General features: G+C 43.4%; 1 protein-coding gene and 1 non-coding gene across 4 annotated transcripts in view; one reads left to right on the forward strand and one right to left on the reverse strand.

The window, feature by feature from the left end:
• Window positions 1-15,510, forward strand: part of LOC135523737 (rab11 family-interacting protein 4A-like) — a 31,533-nt gene extending 16,023 nt beyond the window's left edge. The window contains exons 2-14 of one of the 3 annotated variants that reach the window (XM_064950601.1): window positions 3,710-3,951; window positions 4,244-4,429; window positions 5,682-5,816; window positions 7,740-7,775; window positions 9,686-9,785; window positions 10,106-10,209; window positions 10,434-10,574; window positions 11,052-11,133; window positions 12,492-12,629; window positions 12,928-13,086; window positions 14,294-14,380; window positions 14,892-15,035; window positions 15,374-15,510. In XM_064950601.1, coding sequence (XP_064806673.1) covers window positions 3,710-3,951; window positions 4,244-4,429; window positions 5,682-5,816; window positions 7,740-7,775; window positions 9,686-9,785; window positions 10,106-10,209; window positions 10,434-10,574; window positions 11,052-11,133; window positions 12,492-12,629; window positions 12,928-13,086; window positions 14,294-14,380; window positions 14,892-15,035; window positions 15,374-15,493 — 1,674 coding nt within the window. In that variant the 3' untranslated portion in view covers window positions 15,494-15,510. The remainder of the gene's footprint in view (window positions 1-3,709; window positions 3,952-4,243; window positions 4,430-5,681; window positions 5,817-7,739; window positions 7,776-9,685; window positions 9,786-10,105; window positions 10,210-10,433; window positions 10,575-11,051; window positions 11,134-12,491; window positions 12,630-12,927; window positions 13,087-14,293; window positions 14,381-14,891; window positions 15,036-15,373) is intronic. The other 2 variants (XM_064950612.1, XM_064950619.1) reach the window with 2 other exon arrangements.
• Window positions 15,511-17,123: 1,613 nt separating this feature from the next.
• Window positions 17,124-17,178, reverse strand: LOC135525044 (U7 small nuclear RNA). The gene has a single exon (XR_010453063.1). It is a non-coding gene; the product is annotated as a U7 small nuclear RNA (small nuclear RNA).
• Between the last annotated feature and the right edge of the window lie 2,181 nt (window positions 17,179-19,359).

Below are 19,359 nucleotides of genomic sequence, written 5' to 3' on the forward strand. Positions count from 1 at the left end.
TCAGACTTAATGGAGGCCCTGTCTGAGTCTCATGTCTTGAGGGAGAAGACCTTTTGGAAGTCGCTCAACTTCTGCACACTGAACTGTACTTTAACCAGTTCCTACGCTGTACACACTGGCTATGCAAAACGGCTTCCTCACGCCCTAATAGTTCTTCAGCCACAGGTGTCAATTCGGGTTAATCAACACCATTCACCTAAAATCATACCAATTCTTTCTACTGTGTGTTTTTCTTTGTGTGTTTCCTGTAAGGAATTTACACTCTTCACTCTGCCTCCACTACTGCTACTTTTTTCTTGCAGTGTAATATTTCCATCCCGAGAGGTGCGATGGGGCCTAGGTTATTGCCTCTACCCCATGCTGGGTGGCATTCCCTGGGGCATGGAGATGTGAAGACCCCCTCCTGGTCCTCTATGGAATACTAAACAGGCTCTTTCTCCTTGTATTGTCCCTGGCCCTCCCTGCCTCAGGGTCCCTGCTGCTGTCCCTTAATCCTACAGACAGAGTGTGTGTGTGTGTGTGTGTGTGCATGCGCGAGTTTGCGCGAACGAAGGACAGGTATGTGTGTTTGTGCGATCAAGGGTTGGGTGTGTGTTCTGGGAGGCAGACAGGCTCCAACAGCGCTTTAGTGAATTTAGGAATAGTGCTTTTGGCTTCCAGCCCTGAGTTTTCGTCCGTTAGCAGTTCAACCAGTATTGAGAGAGAGAGAGATCAGTTAGAGGTGACAGCCCTTGAGTGATGTTGCCTTTACTATTCTCTAAAGCTGTCTAATGCTCTGTGTGGGATGTACCAATGTGTAATTGGGCTGCCCTCTGTACCTCCCTCTTTCTTGTCTCTCTCACCCTTTCTCTTCTCTCTCTCACTCTTTCTCGTCTCTCTCACTCCCTTGTCTCTCTCACTCTCTCCTACTTCTCAGGCATGTAGAGATAAAGTAAGGTTATTCTATTAGCATTAGACTGGATTAGAGCTGTTGGAGCGACACTGAATGAATGACGAGTGTCTCATGATCTTTAATCCCCCCCCCACCTCAATACCGCCCGTGACCTCTTGGGTCTTCTCACAGTGACGGGTTCCACTAGCCTAATTGAAATTCCTTTAGTGTTTCACTTACGACCTTGTTTGAGTTAAGACCACGTTTGAGCACTTGTTCTAGCCCTTGCATTTTAGGTTTTGTGCTCACTGATCACCCAACATGTTTTGACCTTTACTGAAAGCCTAAGAAAGCCTAAGTATCTGTCAGTGTTTAATGCTCTCAATGTTTTGACTGGTGATGTTAATAAGGCTGACAGTACTATTTGTGTTGTCCTGTAGTCTGCACAAAGATGTGTGTGCGCTTTCCAGATAGCGAGTGTGTACGTGCATGTGTGTGTGTTCTGGGAGGCAGACAGGCTCCAACAGAGCTCTAGTGATGTTCGGAATTAAATAAATATAACCTTTATTTAAGTAGGCAAGTCAGTTAAGAACAAATTCTTATTTACAATGAAGGCCTACCCCGACCAGATCTGGACCAATTGTGCGCCACCTTATGGGACTCCCAATCACTGCCAGATGTGATGCAGCCTGGTTTTGAACCAGGAACACCTCTTGCACTGAGATTCAGTGCAAGTGGCTGCACTACCACGGCTGCACCACTCAGGAGCCCTACAGGGAGAGAGAGAGAATTATGCCTTTATTAGCCTCTAATGCTCAGTGTGGGATGATATACATGTGTGTTATTGGTCTGCCCTCTGTACCTCTCTCTCCCCCTCTCGTTCTCCCCTCCTCTCCCTACCTAACCTCTCTCACCCCCCCCCCCCCCTCTCTCTCTCCCTCCCTCCCTCTTACTTCTCAGGAATGTGGAAATAAAGAAATGTTCCTCTATTATAGAGAACGATTGATACCGATTTTTTTTTAGGGCCAATATTGATTTTTTGGAGTCAAGGAGTCCGATGGCCGATATTTTAGACCGATATTCAATATAATTAGATTTTAAAATGTTGTTGACAAGATGTCCCAGAGACAGCCGTGTATGCAGTAATGCATCAATTTTGAAGTCAAACAATACATTTGAATTTGTTTTTACCAATCTAACTACATAACAGCATACTGGTAATAATTGTATTCGAATGGTAAATCTCTTGATAAACTGGGCACATTAAGAAGGTATTGGCCTACCGGTGAATGCATATTCAATAGGATTGTGTGCATGCATTGAGTTATTGAGCTTGTTTTGGCTGATCAGTGGAGTCTATGGTGCTACAGATGACAATCTGTTTGTCTTCCATTTGGGACTTATATTAGCATACTGATCAACAACATTTGCGTTGAAGCATCACTCGATTGCGGCTGGTCAGATCAGCACACCTGTAAATAGCTAACGTTACGCTTCGAACACATACGAGTGAATGCGCAAAATAGCACGCATAATTAGCTGGATATGCATGCAACAAAAGTTCAACATTCACCTTCTGCTACCATTTCTGTCAAGCCGTTTATGCACACAGTTTGACGCATACGTTCGATAAATCCAATGTATGCATCACACCGAACGCACTGCAAAGCAATGCTGCAAGGCAAACGCAGCGTTTCATTGGAAATGAATGTAATTCTGGTGTACCAAAATGCAAAACACTGTCGGTGTGGTCAAAGCGTTACTCCACAAGTCAGATATGGCTCGTTGCTGAAACAGGGTGCATGTTCAAAATGATAACCAGCTAACGTTAGCTAGCTACGTTGGCTATTAGCTTCTATCTGATATCTTAGCACCTTGTTTATCTAGCCAGCATAGTAGCTACAACACCACAGATGAAATGGTTAGTTTTCGTAATATTTGCTAAAAGGTCACATAGCTATCTACTTAGCTTATTACATGCATGTCGAGGCACGTCGACAGAAGCCATGTTATTAGTGAATTAACTAAACTAATATTTGCAACAGGAGTTTGGTTTTGGTCACTGTGTCAATTCATCCATTTCTCAATACTGAACCTTTCTGTTGGGAGAATGAGCTAGCTTGCTGCTGCTGATTTTCCCAGCTAGACATTCCTCTGCATTGTGCAGTGCTCAGGCAGTGAGTGGCGACTGGCATAGCAGCAGCTTTGCTTTGCAAGCAGATAGTCGATAAACTAGAAAAGGCCAATATTGGTCCGATATATCGGCTCGGCTGATTATACCCTCCATGACCTCCTGTGACCCCCAGAGTGAAGGAATCCACAAGCCTGATTTAAATCCCTATAATGTTTTACTTAGCACCTTGAATGAGTTAAGACCTCATTTGAGCACTTGTTGTGGCACTTGGATTTTAGGTCTGAGCTCACTGTTCACTGATAACCAACATGGTATGACCTTTGCTGAAACTCTAAAAACGTGTCTATCAGTGTTAAGACACTATCAATATTTTGACTGAAAGTCTGAGAGTACTATTTGCGTAGTCCTGTAGTTCTGTTGACTGCACAAAGGTGTGTGTGTGTGTGTGTGTGTGTGTGTGTGTGTGTGTGTGTGTGTGTGTGTGTGTGTGTGTGTGTGTGTGTGTGTGTGTGTGTGTGTGTGTGTGTGTGTGTGTGTGTGTGCCTCCCCTGCTTACCTCTCTCTACCTCTGTATGTAAATGTTAAAGTATTTTGTTTGTCATGTATTTTTCGTTGTTTGTTTCGGACCCAGGTAAGACTTCCCGGCACCATTGGCGTCGGCTAATGGGGATCCTAATAAATCAAATCTCTCTCTTTCTCTACAGCGTGGTGACAAAGCGCTTGCACATCCGGTCATCATGTGCACGCGGGTGTCCGTTAACCCCGAGCCTGGGTGCCATCTATTCCCAGAGGGAGAGGAGGAAGGAGAGGTGGAGGGCAGAGAGAGGGCAGAGTTAGACATGGACAGTGCTGTGGAGAGCAACCCGGGATCAGATGTCTCTGAAGGGGAGAGGAGCGGAGTAGACAAGGAGGATGGACCGGGGGGACTTTTCTTTCCTGGAGACAAGTGAGTACCTCTTTTAGTTGTTAATCTTTGTGTGGTGTTTAACATATGGTGTCTTCATAAGTGAACTCTCTTTATAAAAAACGGTAGAGGTTAGAGTTGATAATGTACATGTAATGTAACTCATCTACCTCGTGAAATATATAATTTGCTATCTTATTAAAAAATCTGCACTGTCGGAATCTGAATAGTCACCCGTATAATTGAAAATGTATGTACAATTTGTCTTTTTTCACTTCGACACTTTAAACTTATTGAATGTTACTTCCTGAAAGTCTACTTCCTATTTTTGCAGGTGCAGTCAGCTAAACCCATCTGTGACCTCTGACCTGTCGACGCGTTCCTCTGCCTCTCTGAACGAGGAGCAGTTTGAGGACTACGGAGAGGGAGAGGACGTGGACTACACTCCCAGCAGCCCCTGCCCTGAGGACGAGACGCGCACCAACGGCTACTCTGACCTGGGCTCCTCTGTACCCTCCAGGTAAGAGGAGACCCTGACACACTAATACACAGACACACTATTACATAGAGTACCATTACAACATCCACAGAAAGTTGGGGAACACCATATGCAACGAGAAATACAAATGTATACATGAAATGATATGAGACAGAAACACAAACACGAAGATGATCAATTACCTGTCAAACATCATGTGACCCAGAAAGGCAAACTGATAAACTAGAGAAATCTGCATAACACTGTGCAAAAAAAGATGACAAATACATGCACAGCATCACCCAACCCAGAAATATGTATGTGTGCATGTTAATATGCATTTGCATGCATTTTTTTTGTGTGTGTAACCACTTCAGTCTGCTTCTCTCCTCTCAGAGCTTCTCGTACCAAACTCATTAGTTTTTACTCTTGACTGGAACTGAGTATGATGGTGTCCCAATGTACCCTATTACCTACATATTGCACTACTTTTGAACAGAGACCTATTGGCCCTGGTCAGAATTAGTGCACCATACAGGGAATAGGGTGCCATTGGAGACGTAGCCTATATTGCCCCCAGGGCCTCTCTTGATTAATTTTCATCTATAGAGCTGTTTTGAAGGAGGATTTACTCCCAACACTATTCAGCTTTCTTGGTCCTGCTCCGAATATCAAGTACCTAAACTCCTTACTATGGACTTTTCTTTTGTTTGTCATACTTCTAAGTTGTGTTTAGATTAGTGCTCCATGATATGTGTAGACCCAGACAGCAATGTGTGTGTGTGTGTGTGTGTGGGGGGGGGTGTGAATACAATGCAATGTGTTTGCACCTGCATGTGTTTGTGTGTCTACTGTATTTTGTATTTATGATGATCCCAGTAATTCATGCTAAGGCAGATGCTACTCTTCCTGGGGTACAAAAATATTAAGGCAGTTATACACAATTTACATTACATTTCACAACAGATTTCACAACACATTAAGCATATTCACTCAGGCCACTACTCTACTACCACATATTTACAGCACACAATTTACATTTACATTTAAGTCATTTAGCAGACGCTCTCATCCAGAGCGACTTACAAATTGGTGAATTCACCTTCTGACATCCAGTGGAACAGCCACTTTACAATAGTGCATCTAAATCATTTAAGGGGGGGGGGGGGGTGTATGTGTGTGCCTGTGCCTGTTTTTTAAAGTTTGATTTTACTGCTTACTGTGTGTGTGTGTGTGTGTGTGTGTGTGTGTGTGTATTCTGTCTCTAACGCGCTATCTTTATCTGTGTGTGTAGTGCTGGCCAGACCCCAAGGAAGACACGTCACCTGTACAATAATGAGATGATGGACGTGTACTGTTCCCAGTGCTGTAAGAAGGTCAACATACTCAACGACCTGGAGGCCAGGCTGAAGAACCTCAAAGCCAACAGGTAACACAGGACAGGACACCCACAGACACCATTACACATATGGGCCTAGAGCCCGGCTGACTGAGTGGGTCTAGAACTGGAGCAGGATTTTGGTCATGTCAGATCACGTGGACAGGAAAACTCCTGGCTCTGAGAATGAGATGTGTTCTCACAGAAAATGAAGCTGGTCATTACTTCTGGGAAATGACACACTTCTATTGTCCAATATGTTTACCCTGACTGACTATTGTACTGTAGGTAAGATAGGTTAGATAATACTGTCATAGTGACCTGCTGTTTATTTTGGGGATGTCACAAAGGGCTTAAAACATCTTGTCCCCGCCCATACACGCACACACAACCTGTTACGTGAATCCCCAAATGTCAGAATGGGTGGCCACCGTTCATTGACCCACATCATCAGCGTGTGTACAGCGAGAGGTGTAGAAGGTCTATTTTCAGACATGTTGTCCTTTGTGATCTTTATGGATTTAATCCCTTCCTCTGTAATCAAACAGACACACACACACCTGCTTTGATGGACACACACTGACTGACACACTCACATAGAACTTACTTGTACACAGACACACACACACACATACACACACACACACCTGCAGCCCTATCATATGTAAGTTATAGCAGTAGTGGCCCTAGGCTCGAGCACTTGTTAATGAATGTAATGAAGTGGTGAGGACTCTGGAATCGTTTTGTCTTCCCTTCAACTACAGCTCTGTCTCTGCTGACTCTGCAGTTCTTCTGCCTGAAAAGATTATTCTCTACTACGATGAATACCTGGGCTTACAGTAATTAGTCAGACCCCTACCTTCTGCAGGAGAGCAAGTAAAGACAGGGGGAGTAGTAAAGGGAGGAGAGGGAGAGAGGATGGGGAGGAGAGAGGGGGAATGAGAGTGGGAGAGAGAAAGTGAGAAGTGAGAGAGGGAAAGGAGGGAGGCGCGAGAACATGGGATGATAAATAGTTGAATGGGCATGCAGAGAAGGAAAAAGCGACAAAGAGAGGGATTGTAGGAGAAGGATATATTAAAGCAAAGATGGATGATGCAGTCGCTGAGAGTGAAGTGTTGCTGGCAGAGTGATGGAAGACTTCACAAGATCAATCCTTGAAGGAGGGACAGGAGGAGACAGAAAAAGAGGGATGGAGAGATGGATGATTGAAGGCGTCTTGTCAGCATGCAGTCAGTCTGGGGAGATGCTTGAAATTGCATAAATGTGTGTGTGTGTGAGAGAGATTTCTCTCTTTGGTTTAATGGTGAAGCAGACACAAAGCTTTGAGACAGAACTATTGCTGAGCCCGCAAACCTACTGTTCCCATAGGCATCCTCAGGGAACATTATTTCATTAACATTGACATCCCCTTCATGCTCTACTCTCTGGTTGTGTCGTAAAAGGCACCCTTTTCCCTTTATAGGGCTCTACTATTGACCAGGGTCTATAGGGCTCTACAATTGACCAGGGTCTATAGGGCTCTACAATTGACCAGGGTCTATAGGGCTCTACTATTGACCAGGGTATAATTGACCAGGGTCTATAGGACTCTACAATTGACCAGGGTCTATAGGGCTCTACAATTGACCAGGGTATATAGGGCTCTACTATTGACCAGGGTCTATAGGGCTCTACTATTGACCAGGGTCTATAGGGCTCTACTATTGACCAGGGTCTATAGGGCTCTACTATTGACCAGGGTCTATAGGGCTCTGGTCAAAAGTAGTGCACTATAAAGGGAACTTGGTGCCATTTGGAACACACTCTCTTTCTCCTCTTGTGAAAAATACTGATTAACAATACTACCTTAATACCAATCAAACAGCAATTAACTGTTCTATCTATAATTCATTGTTATAACTAATAAACACATATATCCATGACATCTGACAAGGGTAAGACTAACTGGGATGTTTTCTGACTCTTTTTCTCCAGCCCCAATAGGAAAATCTCCAGCACAGCCTTTGGCAGGTCGGTCATATCTCCATATGTATGTGTGTTTGTTTTTGTATGTTGGCCACTTCCTTGTTGATCCTGTCCGTTAGTCATGTGATCATTATGTCAGCCAGTGTATTAGACTACTATCTAGGTAATTCTTCCTAAGTAATACGGTAATGGTTTTAGCATACTGAACTTCTCTACCTCTTCTGTGTTCACTTTACTACTACAGTTACTACTGTGTACAGATATGAATTTGACCAGTTTCTCACAGCAGTGAAATAAACCTGCAGCAATGGGAAATATGGGCAAATGAAGGAAATTGATGAACAGGGTGATCAAATTAAGATGCTTGTTTGTACTGTACATACAGTGTACCTGTATACAATGCAGTGGAGGCATTATTATAGATTATTTTACAATACTCATACCAACGACAACATCACACAAACATCAACTACATCACACCTGCCAGACCCACATGCTGACACCCCCATCTCAAGTGCCCGCATCACTCTCCGCCGTTTGGCCTCAAACTACACCATTGTGTTTCTCTCCATCGCCCACACACTTTCAACATTTAGATAATAAAGCTTTTGAGTTTTCCATTGTGTTAACAATGGAGGATTGGTTGATTTTCAAGGTTTTGTATAGCTTGCCTATCATATGAATATCCTTTCATTGTGGTCTGTGTCTATAGGGCTTTTTCCTACTTCCCTCCTCTAGCCTGTGAATTAAACTGACAAAGAGAGATTGGCCTGCCAGCACTGATCTATGTGTATAGTGTTTTCCCCAACCTCTCCACTCTTTTCCTTTCTCTTGTCCTCTACTCTCTCCCTCTCTTCTACTCTCTCCCCTCCTCTACTCTCTTCTACTCTCTCCTCTCTTCTACTCTCTCCCTCTCTTCTACTCTCTCCTCATCTCTCTCCCTCTCTTCTACTCTCTTCTCTCCCTCTCTTCTACTCTCCTCTCCTCCTCTCTTCTACTCTCTCCTCTCTTCTACTCTCTCCTCTCTTCTACTCTCTCCTTTCTTCTACTCTCTCCTCTTCTCCCTTCCTATCTTCTACTCTCCCCTCTCTTCTACTCTCTCCTCTTCTCCCTTCCTATCTTCTACTCTCCCCTCTACTCTCTCCATATCTTCTACTCTTCCCTCTCTCCCTCTCTACTACTCTCTCCTCTACTCTCCTCTCTCATCTCCTCTACTCTCTCCCTATCTTCTACTCTTCTCTCTCTCCCTCTCTACTACTCTCTCCTTTTCTACTCTCTCCTCTCTACTCTCTCCTCTCTTCTACTCTACCCTCTCTTCAACTCTACCCCTCCTCCTCTCTCCCTTTTCTTTCCTCTACATCGCCTCCTCTCCTCTCTCCCTTTTCTCCCTACCTCTCCTCTCCTTTCTCACTTTCCTTTCCTCCTCTCCTCTCCCCTCTCCCTTTCCTTCCCTACTCCGTACCTCTCCTCCCCTACTCTTTCCCTCCCTTTCTCCTCCTCCTCTTATTAATGAATAGTCTCTGTAATGGAGGCTGGTGTGAAGCCATTTGATTAGTTAGAGTGGGGCTAGCTGTTGTGGCGGCAGTGTGTGTGTGTGTGTGTGTGTGTGTGTGTGTGTGTGCGTGCGTACATATGGGCATGCATGCCGGTGTGTCTTTGTAGTGTAATAGTGTGTGATGTGTGTGTGTCTGCACTCTATGCAATATGATCAGCTCCCCCACTGGCACAGCCCCTTTGCTTATAGTCCCTTTTACATCCTATCCTGCGGCATTCTCTCTGCAAGAGTGGACACACAGTGGCATTATGGTTCAGCAGTAAAGCTCAGATTGATGCCCCATGGGGTGAAGCTAAAAAGGGATAGATCTAGGACTACCACAGTTGGAAGAGATTTTATTGTTTTTTCTTAGTCTTGTGTAACAGCCTCTTCCTCTCTCTTCCTCTCTCTCTGTCTGCAGGCAGCTCCTCCACACCAGTAACTTCAGCAGCAGCAACGGCAGCACGGAGGACCTGTTCCGAGACAGCATTGACTCCTGTGACATCGACATCACTGAGAAGGTACCATAGAGATACATTGTGTTCTGTTTAATTCTATGGAAGGGACTGCCATTTATCGTGTCTGTCTCTGTCTGTGACCGTTCCACTGCCTGCACTCCATTCTATTAAGGTGAAAGTTGATAGGATACCAATTGGGAAATTGATTGCATTGGCTGCTACTGTCAACCTGTTCTACTGTGAATGGAGATGAATGGCTCTGGCACAGTTTGTTGCTGATTGTGCTGGCTGATGTAAGGACATTGGATGAACGAATGCTATAACATCTTTTAACCTCTCGCTCTCTCTCCACCTCCTCCTCTCTCTGTCTCTCCCACACACAGGTGAGTTACCTAGAGAAGAAGGTAGCAGAGTTGGAGAATGACACGCTGATGAACGGAGATCTCAAGTCCAAGCTGAAGCAGGAGAACACACAGCTGGTTCACAGGTAGGAGGTTTACACACACACATGCATGCCCACCCACGCACACACACACATACACACGTAGATATACACATACACACAAACAAATGCATGCACGAATGCACGCACACACACATTTATTCTTAAATATATATATGATATGTGTGTGTGTGAGGATGTTTTTGCATATCTCATTGATGCTTATGTTTGTTTATGTGCGTGTGTGCTGGCTTGTGTGTCGCTCACAGGGTCCATGAGTTGGAGGAGCAGTTGAAGGACCAGGAGGCGCGGGCAGAGCAGAACACAGAGGAGGAGCAGAGACGACACCGTGAGGCCTACAGCAAGATGGAGAGAGACAAGAACACTGAGCTCGAGCTGCTACACAACCGGTAACACACACTTACTTCCATCATTTATACACTGCATCGTAGATACGCATATTTACGTCTATAAGTGTACACAAAGGTGCTGTCTAGAACTTGAAAGGGTTCTTTGGCTGTCCACATAGGAGAACCCTTTGAAGAACCCTTTTGGGTTGCAAGTAAAATCCTTTTGGGTTCCATGTAGAATAATTTTCACAGAGGGTTTTTACATGGAACCCAAAGGGGTTCTATCTGGAATCAAAAAGGGTTCTACTATGGGGACAGCCAAAGAACCCTTTTGGAACCCTTTCTTCTCAGAGTGTAGTCCATAGAGCTAGGTAGATAGCATAGATTAGGCCTTGAGCTAGATACCAAATCCAGACCTTGAGGTCCGCAGTACTGCTAATTTCCATTTCTCTTTGTTAGTGGCCTTGTTTTGAATAACCCGGACATATGTTAAACATGGATGAATTATCATAATGTGTTCCTCTTCTTCCCCTACAGAGTCCAACAGCTAGAGGAGGAGAACGGGGATATATCGGTGAACATGTGCAGACTGAAGTCTCAGACAGAGAAACTGGACGAGGTATGTGCTTGCTTGTATATCATCCTCAGAGACACAGTAGGCTCCAGTACTACTATCTCTACACAGACAGAGACCTCGATAACTGGTTACAAAAACATCAACACCCACCCATCAACAGCACGTGACCAATTGCTACAGACACACACACACACACACACACACACACACACACACACACACACACACACACACACACACACACACACACACACACACACATTTGGAGGTGTGAAGGCTACAGCTGGGCTCATATCAACACCTCTATTTCCAGCCTGCCTGGTGAAAACATCCAAGGGAGTTGGCATGATCATTCGATTGTGTGATTGTGTGAACTCCTAACAGAGTCACACTAACTAACTAATTGCTAGGCTATACACGTCAGTCTGCCTGACGACTCAAACTGAATTCTTTCACTACATACTTCAGTCTGAGACTGCCATCGTTGAAGTTGTTTGTGCTGACATCAAAATGAGGGGTGTTGTGAAGTCATCAGCGATTTGATTGTATCAAAGCCAATGACGGATGTTCAAACCGCGCCTTTACCCGCGTGTATTCTGTCTCTGGCCCAACCTATTGGTTTCCAGAACCAATCATAATGGCTAGACTGTTGCTCCATTCTAAAAATCGTTGGGGAGGGACTCAGATCCAGACTCATTGCGGAGAAGAAACTAATGTCAGTGGGTGTGACATAGCCTTTGGAGGGAGCAAGGAGTTTGGGTAGCCAGGTAACATTTCATTGCCAGCTGTAGAGAATATTTGTATGAATAGCTGTTTTTGCAGTATTTTTTTTTTGTTTCAGTATTTGCACTATGCATAGTACTGTAAATTCATTAAAATTATAGTTAATTTTAAGGTATGTGTCTTTAATGTTTCTTCTTACAGGACTATTCACTGTGCATTATTAGACTGACTGTGTTCTTGCTTACCGCATACATCCTAACAACCTAATGCCTTATTCATACTGTGGGACCTTTATTGTGTGAACACCATGTGACTTTTATTTTTGATGAGCTACTCTGGAGGTTGGGGGTAGAGCCGAGGTTATTGGGTAATCGGTTTCAGTTTTGAGATTGAGTGACTCCGCCCTCTCTAGCTTGCTGTATTATTTTGCCTCTCCCTAAGCTGTTATACATGGCTTATAGGGCCGCCCCAAACTGCACTGTGCTGGCTTGGGTCTTTTCTATTCACACTGTCCTTCCCAGCACAGTTCCAGAAACTATAACCAGTCCAGCCCAGAACAGATTGCCTTGGCTTTGGCCTGTAATGTGAATTAGGCATACGTTTGAAAAACTATCCGTGCTTCATTCTCTGTGCATCATCACATGTATTCGAATGTGTCTATATGTGTGTGTTGTCAGGAGAAGCAGCGTATGACAGACAAGCTGGAGGACACCAGTCTGAGGCTGAAGGATGAGATGGACCTCTACAGGAAGATGATGGACAAGCTGAGGCAGAACAGACACGAGTTCCAGAAGGAGAGGGAGGCCATGCAGGAGGTGGGAGGAGGGATAGCACACACACACACACACACAAACACACGCGTACACACACACTTGTGTGTACACACACTTATACACACTTTTACATGTAGTGTGAAACGAAAGCTCATGATGCCGTTCCCACTCCTCTGAAGTCTCTAGTAGCTGAGTGTTTGTATAGAATACGTTTGCACATAAACCAGTCCTGCCCACTGCATCAGACTGCTCTACGTGGCTACCCCAGGTACTCTTTATACTAAACAGTCTTCACGACAGCTACCGCATATCGTCCCTGGTTGTCTCCCTCCTACTGCAGTTGATTGAGGACCTTCGTCGGGAGCTGGAGCACCTGCAGCTGTTCAAGCTGGAGACAGAGAAGCCTGGCCGCGGCCGCAGCTCCTCCTCTGGGCTGACGGAGTTCAACGCCAAGACCAGAGAGATGGAGCTGGAGCACGAGGTCAAGAGACTCAAACAGGTGGGCTTGATAGCTAGTGGCCAATGCTAACTCTATATGGCCAATGCTAACTCTTTTGGGGTATTTGCTAGGATTTAATTGGGCAAGCGTCTTAAGCAGGTGGGGCTCAAAAACAATCTTTTGCACAGTGTTTTTTTATATATATTTTTTTACACACGGCCCCCCTCAATTCCACCTCTAAGTATACTGTATGTGATTGTATATGCCAACACTATTTGCTGGTGTGTGAGTGAACAGTGTTTTGTGTTATAGTCAAATGCTGTGAATACACTCTTAATATAGAGTGGCATACACTAGTCATATCTATACAGTGCGTCTTACCTACTGTAAGTGTTGTCCTTTCGACTTCTTAGATAGTGTGCCATTTCTAGGCAGTGAAAACCAGTGATATCTGTCTGTCAAGGGCAGTGAAATTACATTGTTATTGTTCCCCAACCTTGTTAGGAGCATCGGACCGAGTATAAACATGAGATAAGAGATCAAGATGAAAGTGTTTCTAAGACAAGGCAGACGTTATGATACTAAACCACAAAGCCTCGAGGCAAACGCAGGCAAGAGGCTCTAATGCTGGGGACATGCAGTGTTGCGGTATCTTCATGTGTAAAGATTTGATATTCTACTGTAGGCATCTTTCTTGCCTTCGGTCAGTACACACTGTCAAACTGACAGTAACGCTAGGAGAGTAATCACAATGCCTCGCCTTGCCTGCAGCTTTCATCTGGATCTGTCTTGCTCTCTCTCTCTCTTTTTTCTCTCGCTCTCACACTAGCCTGGTTGCCGTCTCTGCTCAGCTGTTACATTTAGCAAATGACAGGAGTGGCAAGGGGTGGAATGTTAGCTAAAAAGACTGGTACCCAGACTATTTTCTGCAGTCACAGGCTTTGATTCAAAGTTTAAACTACAGGGCTGGAAGAGAAACATTACTTCTGTCTCTAATTGGTGTCAGGCAGATATGTGATGCCCTTTTTCTTTTCTCTCAACACTTTTAGATTAAATGGTGTTTATCTGAAACTCCTTATTTAAAACACTCATAGGTTACTATTTAAAATCTGTTATTTTATAATGGCACTGTTTCATATTTGAGAAAGGGTTCAAAAGAGAATGCAGATCAGCTAGCTGATGTGATAGTATTCCAAACAGGGATGAATGAGTCTCTTCCCTCTCATGTCTCCTTGTGCTCCTCTTTGCTCCTGCTCTGTGTGTCCAGCGGTTTGTCTCGCAGGACTTTCCTCTGACCTCTGACCTCCGCCACCTCGTAGTATCCGCTGGGGCACGCCTCCGTCACGGTCAGACGGTAAACAAACCCACTGTTGTTTCTTGTGAGCATTAACCTTTGACCCTTGCCATTAACCACAGCTAATATCACCACCATACAGCGCCTATAGAGCTTCACCCCGTCGACACAGGGCGCAGTTTGTGCCATAACACCTTGATAAACATAATAACCCGTGTCCTGTCCTGTAGGTGTTACCGTAGATGTAGTGTGCTGTGTCGGCTGCTGTTAAAATCGAAATATGGTTTGTCGTGGGTGTAGTTGTGTGAGGCTTCAGTCTAATCTAACAGGCCTTGCCTACTGAAACAGTGTGGATGAAGTGGGGCGCTTGGAGAATTGAGATGAATCTCATCAAGCTGTGGACCCCCTCTAAACCCATCGCTTCAGTCTGCCAAATCAAACTATGACCCTCATCGCTCTCTCTCTCTTTCCCTCTCTCCCTCTACTTCCCCCTCCCACTTCTCTCTCCCAAACTCCCACCCTCCCCTCTTTGTCCCTTCCTCCCTCCTTCACTCCCCACACCACCCAACAGGAGAACCTGAAACTGAGGGAACAGAACGACGACCTGAATGGTCAGATCCTCAGTCTGAGTCTGTATGAGGCTAAGAACCTGTTTGCCACCCAGACCAAGGCCCAGTCGCTGGCTGCCGAGATAGACAATGCCTCACGAGACGACGTGAGTTTTTCATTCATAATGCTAATCATTTGATCATTTCGGAGTAACCCTGCAAGAGTAACCCCATTGATTAAGGTCATAGTACACATAGCATTTAGACAGTAGGCATGTATGTGATCAGGTTCTTAGGCCTGCAGTAGGTTACATTACTATCATAAAATAATGTATTGCTGTTGTAACCGTTCTGATGGTGTGGTGACCACGCTTGTCTGATGAGTAACCTTGCCGAAGACCTGAAGAGTTGCATTCTGCATGACATCAGGGTTAGCTGGTATAACCAGATAATGGCACCACCATATCTGATGGTAACATAACATTAATTTGATATTTCTCCACAGTTGATGGAGGCCCTCAAGGAGCAGGAGGAGATCAACTTCCGTTTGCGGCAGTACATGGACAAGATAATTTTGTCTATCCTGGACCACAACCCCTCCATCTTGGAGATCAAGACCAACTAGAACCCCCCAACTAGAAACCCACGACTAGAACCCCCTCCGGGAATGGGAAAGGAAGACTAGCCACGGTGGGGCCTGGGACAGCTGGACATCATTGCCCCCTGCTGCCCCAGGAGTGGAACTGTCAACTTGGGTGTATTCATTAGGCACAAAACAGAAGAAAACAGACAAATTGTGAGGTACTACCTGGACTTGTCCAATTAGAAACACTAGTTTTTGTGTTCCGTTGCTAAACGTTTTGCTACGGTGTGGCCTAATGAATATGCGACTGGAGCTATAGGGAATTTCTGTGTTGACTACTAAAGTTTTGGTAATTCGCCATCATACTTCTGTTCTATTCTGTGACTCATCAACAGATGTTGGTATCTCCCTCATGTCTCCTTTATGCACTTTCTTCTATGTTCTCTATTTTTTTCTCACAGCCTCATCTTTATTCTTAAACACAATCGAGATTAATTATTGCTGGGAAAAATAATTATACTGGGCAGGTGCTTTGAATATGTAGGGCATTACTGGTTGTTGAACACTGGATGTACGTAGTAAACAATGTGAACACAAATCTATTGATCTTCAATAGCGTGCGTTGTAGCCATGGGAAGATAGGAACAGAGAGAGACTGGCAGATAGACAAACAGAGATCTTTAGATTCCAGACAACCCTATCCCCACTGCTTCCTTAAAGTTGATCTGTGTTTGGTCGCTGAAGACTGGTATGTGGGTAGAGGCATGTTGATGAAGAAAGTAAAGCGGCACGTGTTTCTGTGCGTAAGAAGAGTGACAGAAAGAGATGAAAGGAGGGAGAGGAGAGAGAAAGTATTGTACAAGCATCTCCATGTCAAAAGGTATTGGCTTTGACGCAAGAAGATATCAGTCATGTGAAGTGATAATGAAAGGCAGCAGAACTTGGTGTGATGGAATGCTTTCAGGAGGATGGAATGGCTTTGTGAAGTCAAGAAGGAACAGGTGAAGTGTATCGGTCAGTACAGTACAGAGGAAGATAAGAGAAGAATGCCTTCCTAGGGAACTCTGAGATGACGGTACAGTATGATCTGTGTAGAGTAATACTGTATGATAAATCCATATAGTAAATCCTTAACTCACACAGTGAGTTGTTAATTGGCTGGTTGAGAATTTCCGGATGCCAATTCCTCTTAATCATCATTAATTTCTACTCCGACATTCTGTGGTAAGTCTGTCTAAATAAGTTGGTTAGACCTGGGATATCTGCTATGAAGGATGTCCCATTGCATAGAGCTGCTATAGCTACCCACATGGAAAAAATACTATAGTATACTATGGTATATATACTATAGTATTCACTGTAGTGCTTTGTTGACTTTTTTTCTGACTTACGGAGTCCGCAAAAACACTGCAGTGAATATTGTAGTATTTATTGTAGTATTTACTGTAGTATTCTGTATTATACTGTAGTATTTATTGTAGTAGTTACTGTATTATACTGTAGTATTTACAGTTAACTATAGTATAAATACTGTAACAATCGAAAACTGTAGTATATACTATAGTAATAATGTATTGTTTTTGTGGATTGTAGTATTTACTGTAGTGTTTTTGCAGACATTACTGTAGTATTTACTACATTGTTTTTGTTTTATTATCTTTGACATAGAAATTGAGGCTTTCTCCTTCAGGAAACCTACTGGAGAAATACTAAAATAGCTAATTTTCCATAACCTGTAGCTCGGACTGGGGTCTAAACAGATTGTTCAGAGAAAAACACTACAATTTTCCATTAGTTAACTGAAGAAGAAAGAAGAAAATAATGGATATACCAACTGAAGAGATTTTAAATTATCATTGAAGTTGTGTGTAGTTTTCTGACTTATGGGTGGTACAAATTGCAATATGGGGGAGGAGAATGGGCAGGGTATATGCAGTTAAGATACTGTAGTATTTACTACAGTATTTTTTTGTGGCTAATACTATAGTATTTACTATAGTTTCTACAGTATACTATAACATTCTATAGTAAGTACTACTGTACACATGATCAAGGAATAGTACAGTGTGTAGTATAGTATACTACAGTTTACTATAGAATTCTATAGTAGGTACTTTAGTATTTTATAGTATACTGTAGTATTTTTTTTATGTGGGTATTAGCCCATTAGCCTATATGCTTTATATTTCTGTGTCGGACACTGCCACTCCACTCTCCCTATATCCACACTGAACAAGAGACAAACCCTCCCAGCATACAGGGCTGTCAAGTCAACAGCATAACAATGTACAAGCACAAGAATGTAACCCTATGGATGTGAATGTACAGAATGCTTAATGCATTCTGCATAGAGATAGATACAGTATGTATCTCTATGTTATTCCACATCTCAATGTGTTTTATGAATTTCCTCTGGGTGTTAAGCCATGTCAGTCTGGCTCATTGAATCATCCCTATCATCTCTATATAAGATACTGTAGTATACTGCAGTATATTCATCAGAAGTTCACTTACTGTAGACTAGAGTTTGGTACTAATAAGACTGGAATAGTAATCATACTGGAGTCTATACAGAGTATATGGGTAGTGTTTGCCCTTTGGCTAGTATACTGTAAATATCATGAATGTCTCACGTAGCTAACGTTCTCTGTTAAAACCTAATGGGTTTTTGTGTACAAATCTACATTTTGTTGAGACAGTTTTCAAATGTCATACAGTAGGCCTTTGCTGTACTACTGTATTCGAGAGGACGTTGATAGGCAAAGGGGATAACCTGCTGTAAATTAAATTGCTCTAACCGTATGTTTTGCTTCCTTGCACAAAAACATGTTGTTTTTTATTATTTTTGCATGTTTTCACCTTTTCTGGTATTCGTGCCTTTAAAACACTTATCTATTTTTATTTTTATTAATAGAGCTATGTTGTTTAGACAACTTAATAATGAATATTTTTACTGTTGCTTTAAAAACAATTGTCTGAATGATGTTCATGACTTGTAAATGTTGTACAGAGATACTTTAGTTAGGATTTGTATTGTGCCACTCACCACACTTTTACAGATGAGACCACAAAAATACAATTTTATACAGTTCTATCAGGAAATGGCCAGGTAATCAGCTATAGTTTATAAAACTGTTACAGCACAAGTGTATTTTGTATTTTTTTCCTCCCCAATTGCGTGATATCCAATTGGTAGTTACAGTCTTGTCCCATTGCTGTAACTCCCGTACGGACTCAGGAGAGGTCAAGGTTGACAGCCAGTCCTCCAAAAAACGACCCTACCAAACCTCACTGCTTCTTGACATACTGCTCGCTTAACCCAGAAGCACCAATGTGTTACAGGAAACACGGTACAACTGGTGACTGGGATGGAACCCGGGTCTATAGTGATGCCTTAGACCGCTGCGCCACTCGGGAGGCACAGCACAAGGTTTTTTTATTTAAAAACAGATGAGCATCGGGGCAATATTTTGTTTTTTTTCTGTTTCTGCGGTAACCTATCTATGAATGCGGTGTCCATTGCTTTTAAGATTGCTTTGGTTTCTGCATCCTTTCAAAGTATGTTGATATGGTTTCCCCCTGTCTTCCTATACACTAAATAAACTGCTGAGAAATATTACTTTTCTCTATACCATACCAACCTGGCACTACAAGGTTTACTTCTACAACCTTGAAAGATTCACTTCACACAAATTGAAATGAAGTTGAGATACATTGAGAAATGTCTTCAAATTGAGCGTTGACCTCGTCCTCATGTAGAAGCCCTCCTATTGTTTGAGGTGATGTTGACCAATGGCATCCCATTTCAGACAGTGCAATCACCTGTTGAGCACTGTCACAAAGTTTCACTTGCAACATTTTAAATAAACTCAAACGTTTCCCCTTTGAGTGCTCCTAAATACTTCCCA

Source organism: Oncorhynchus masou, chromosome 4 (assembly GCF_036934945.1).
Source record: "Oncorhynchus masou masou isolate Uvic2021 chromosome 4, UVic_Omas_1.1, whole genome shotgun sequence".
Classification (NCBI taxonomy): domain Eukaryota; kingdom Metazoa; phylum Chordata; class Actinopteri; order Salmoniformes; family Salmonidae; genus Oncorhynchus; species Oncorhynchus masou.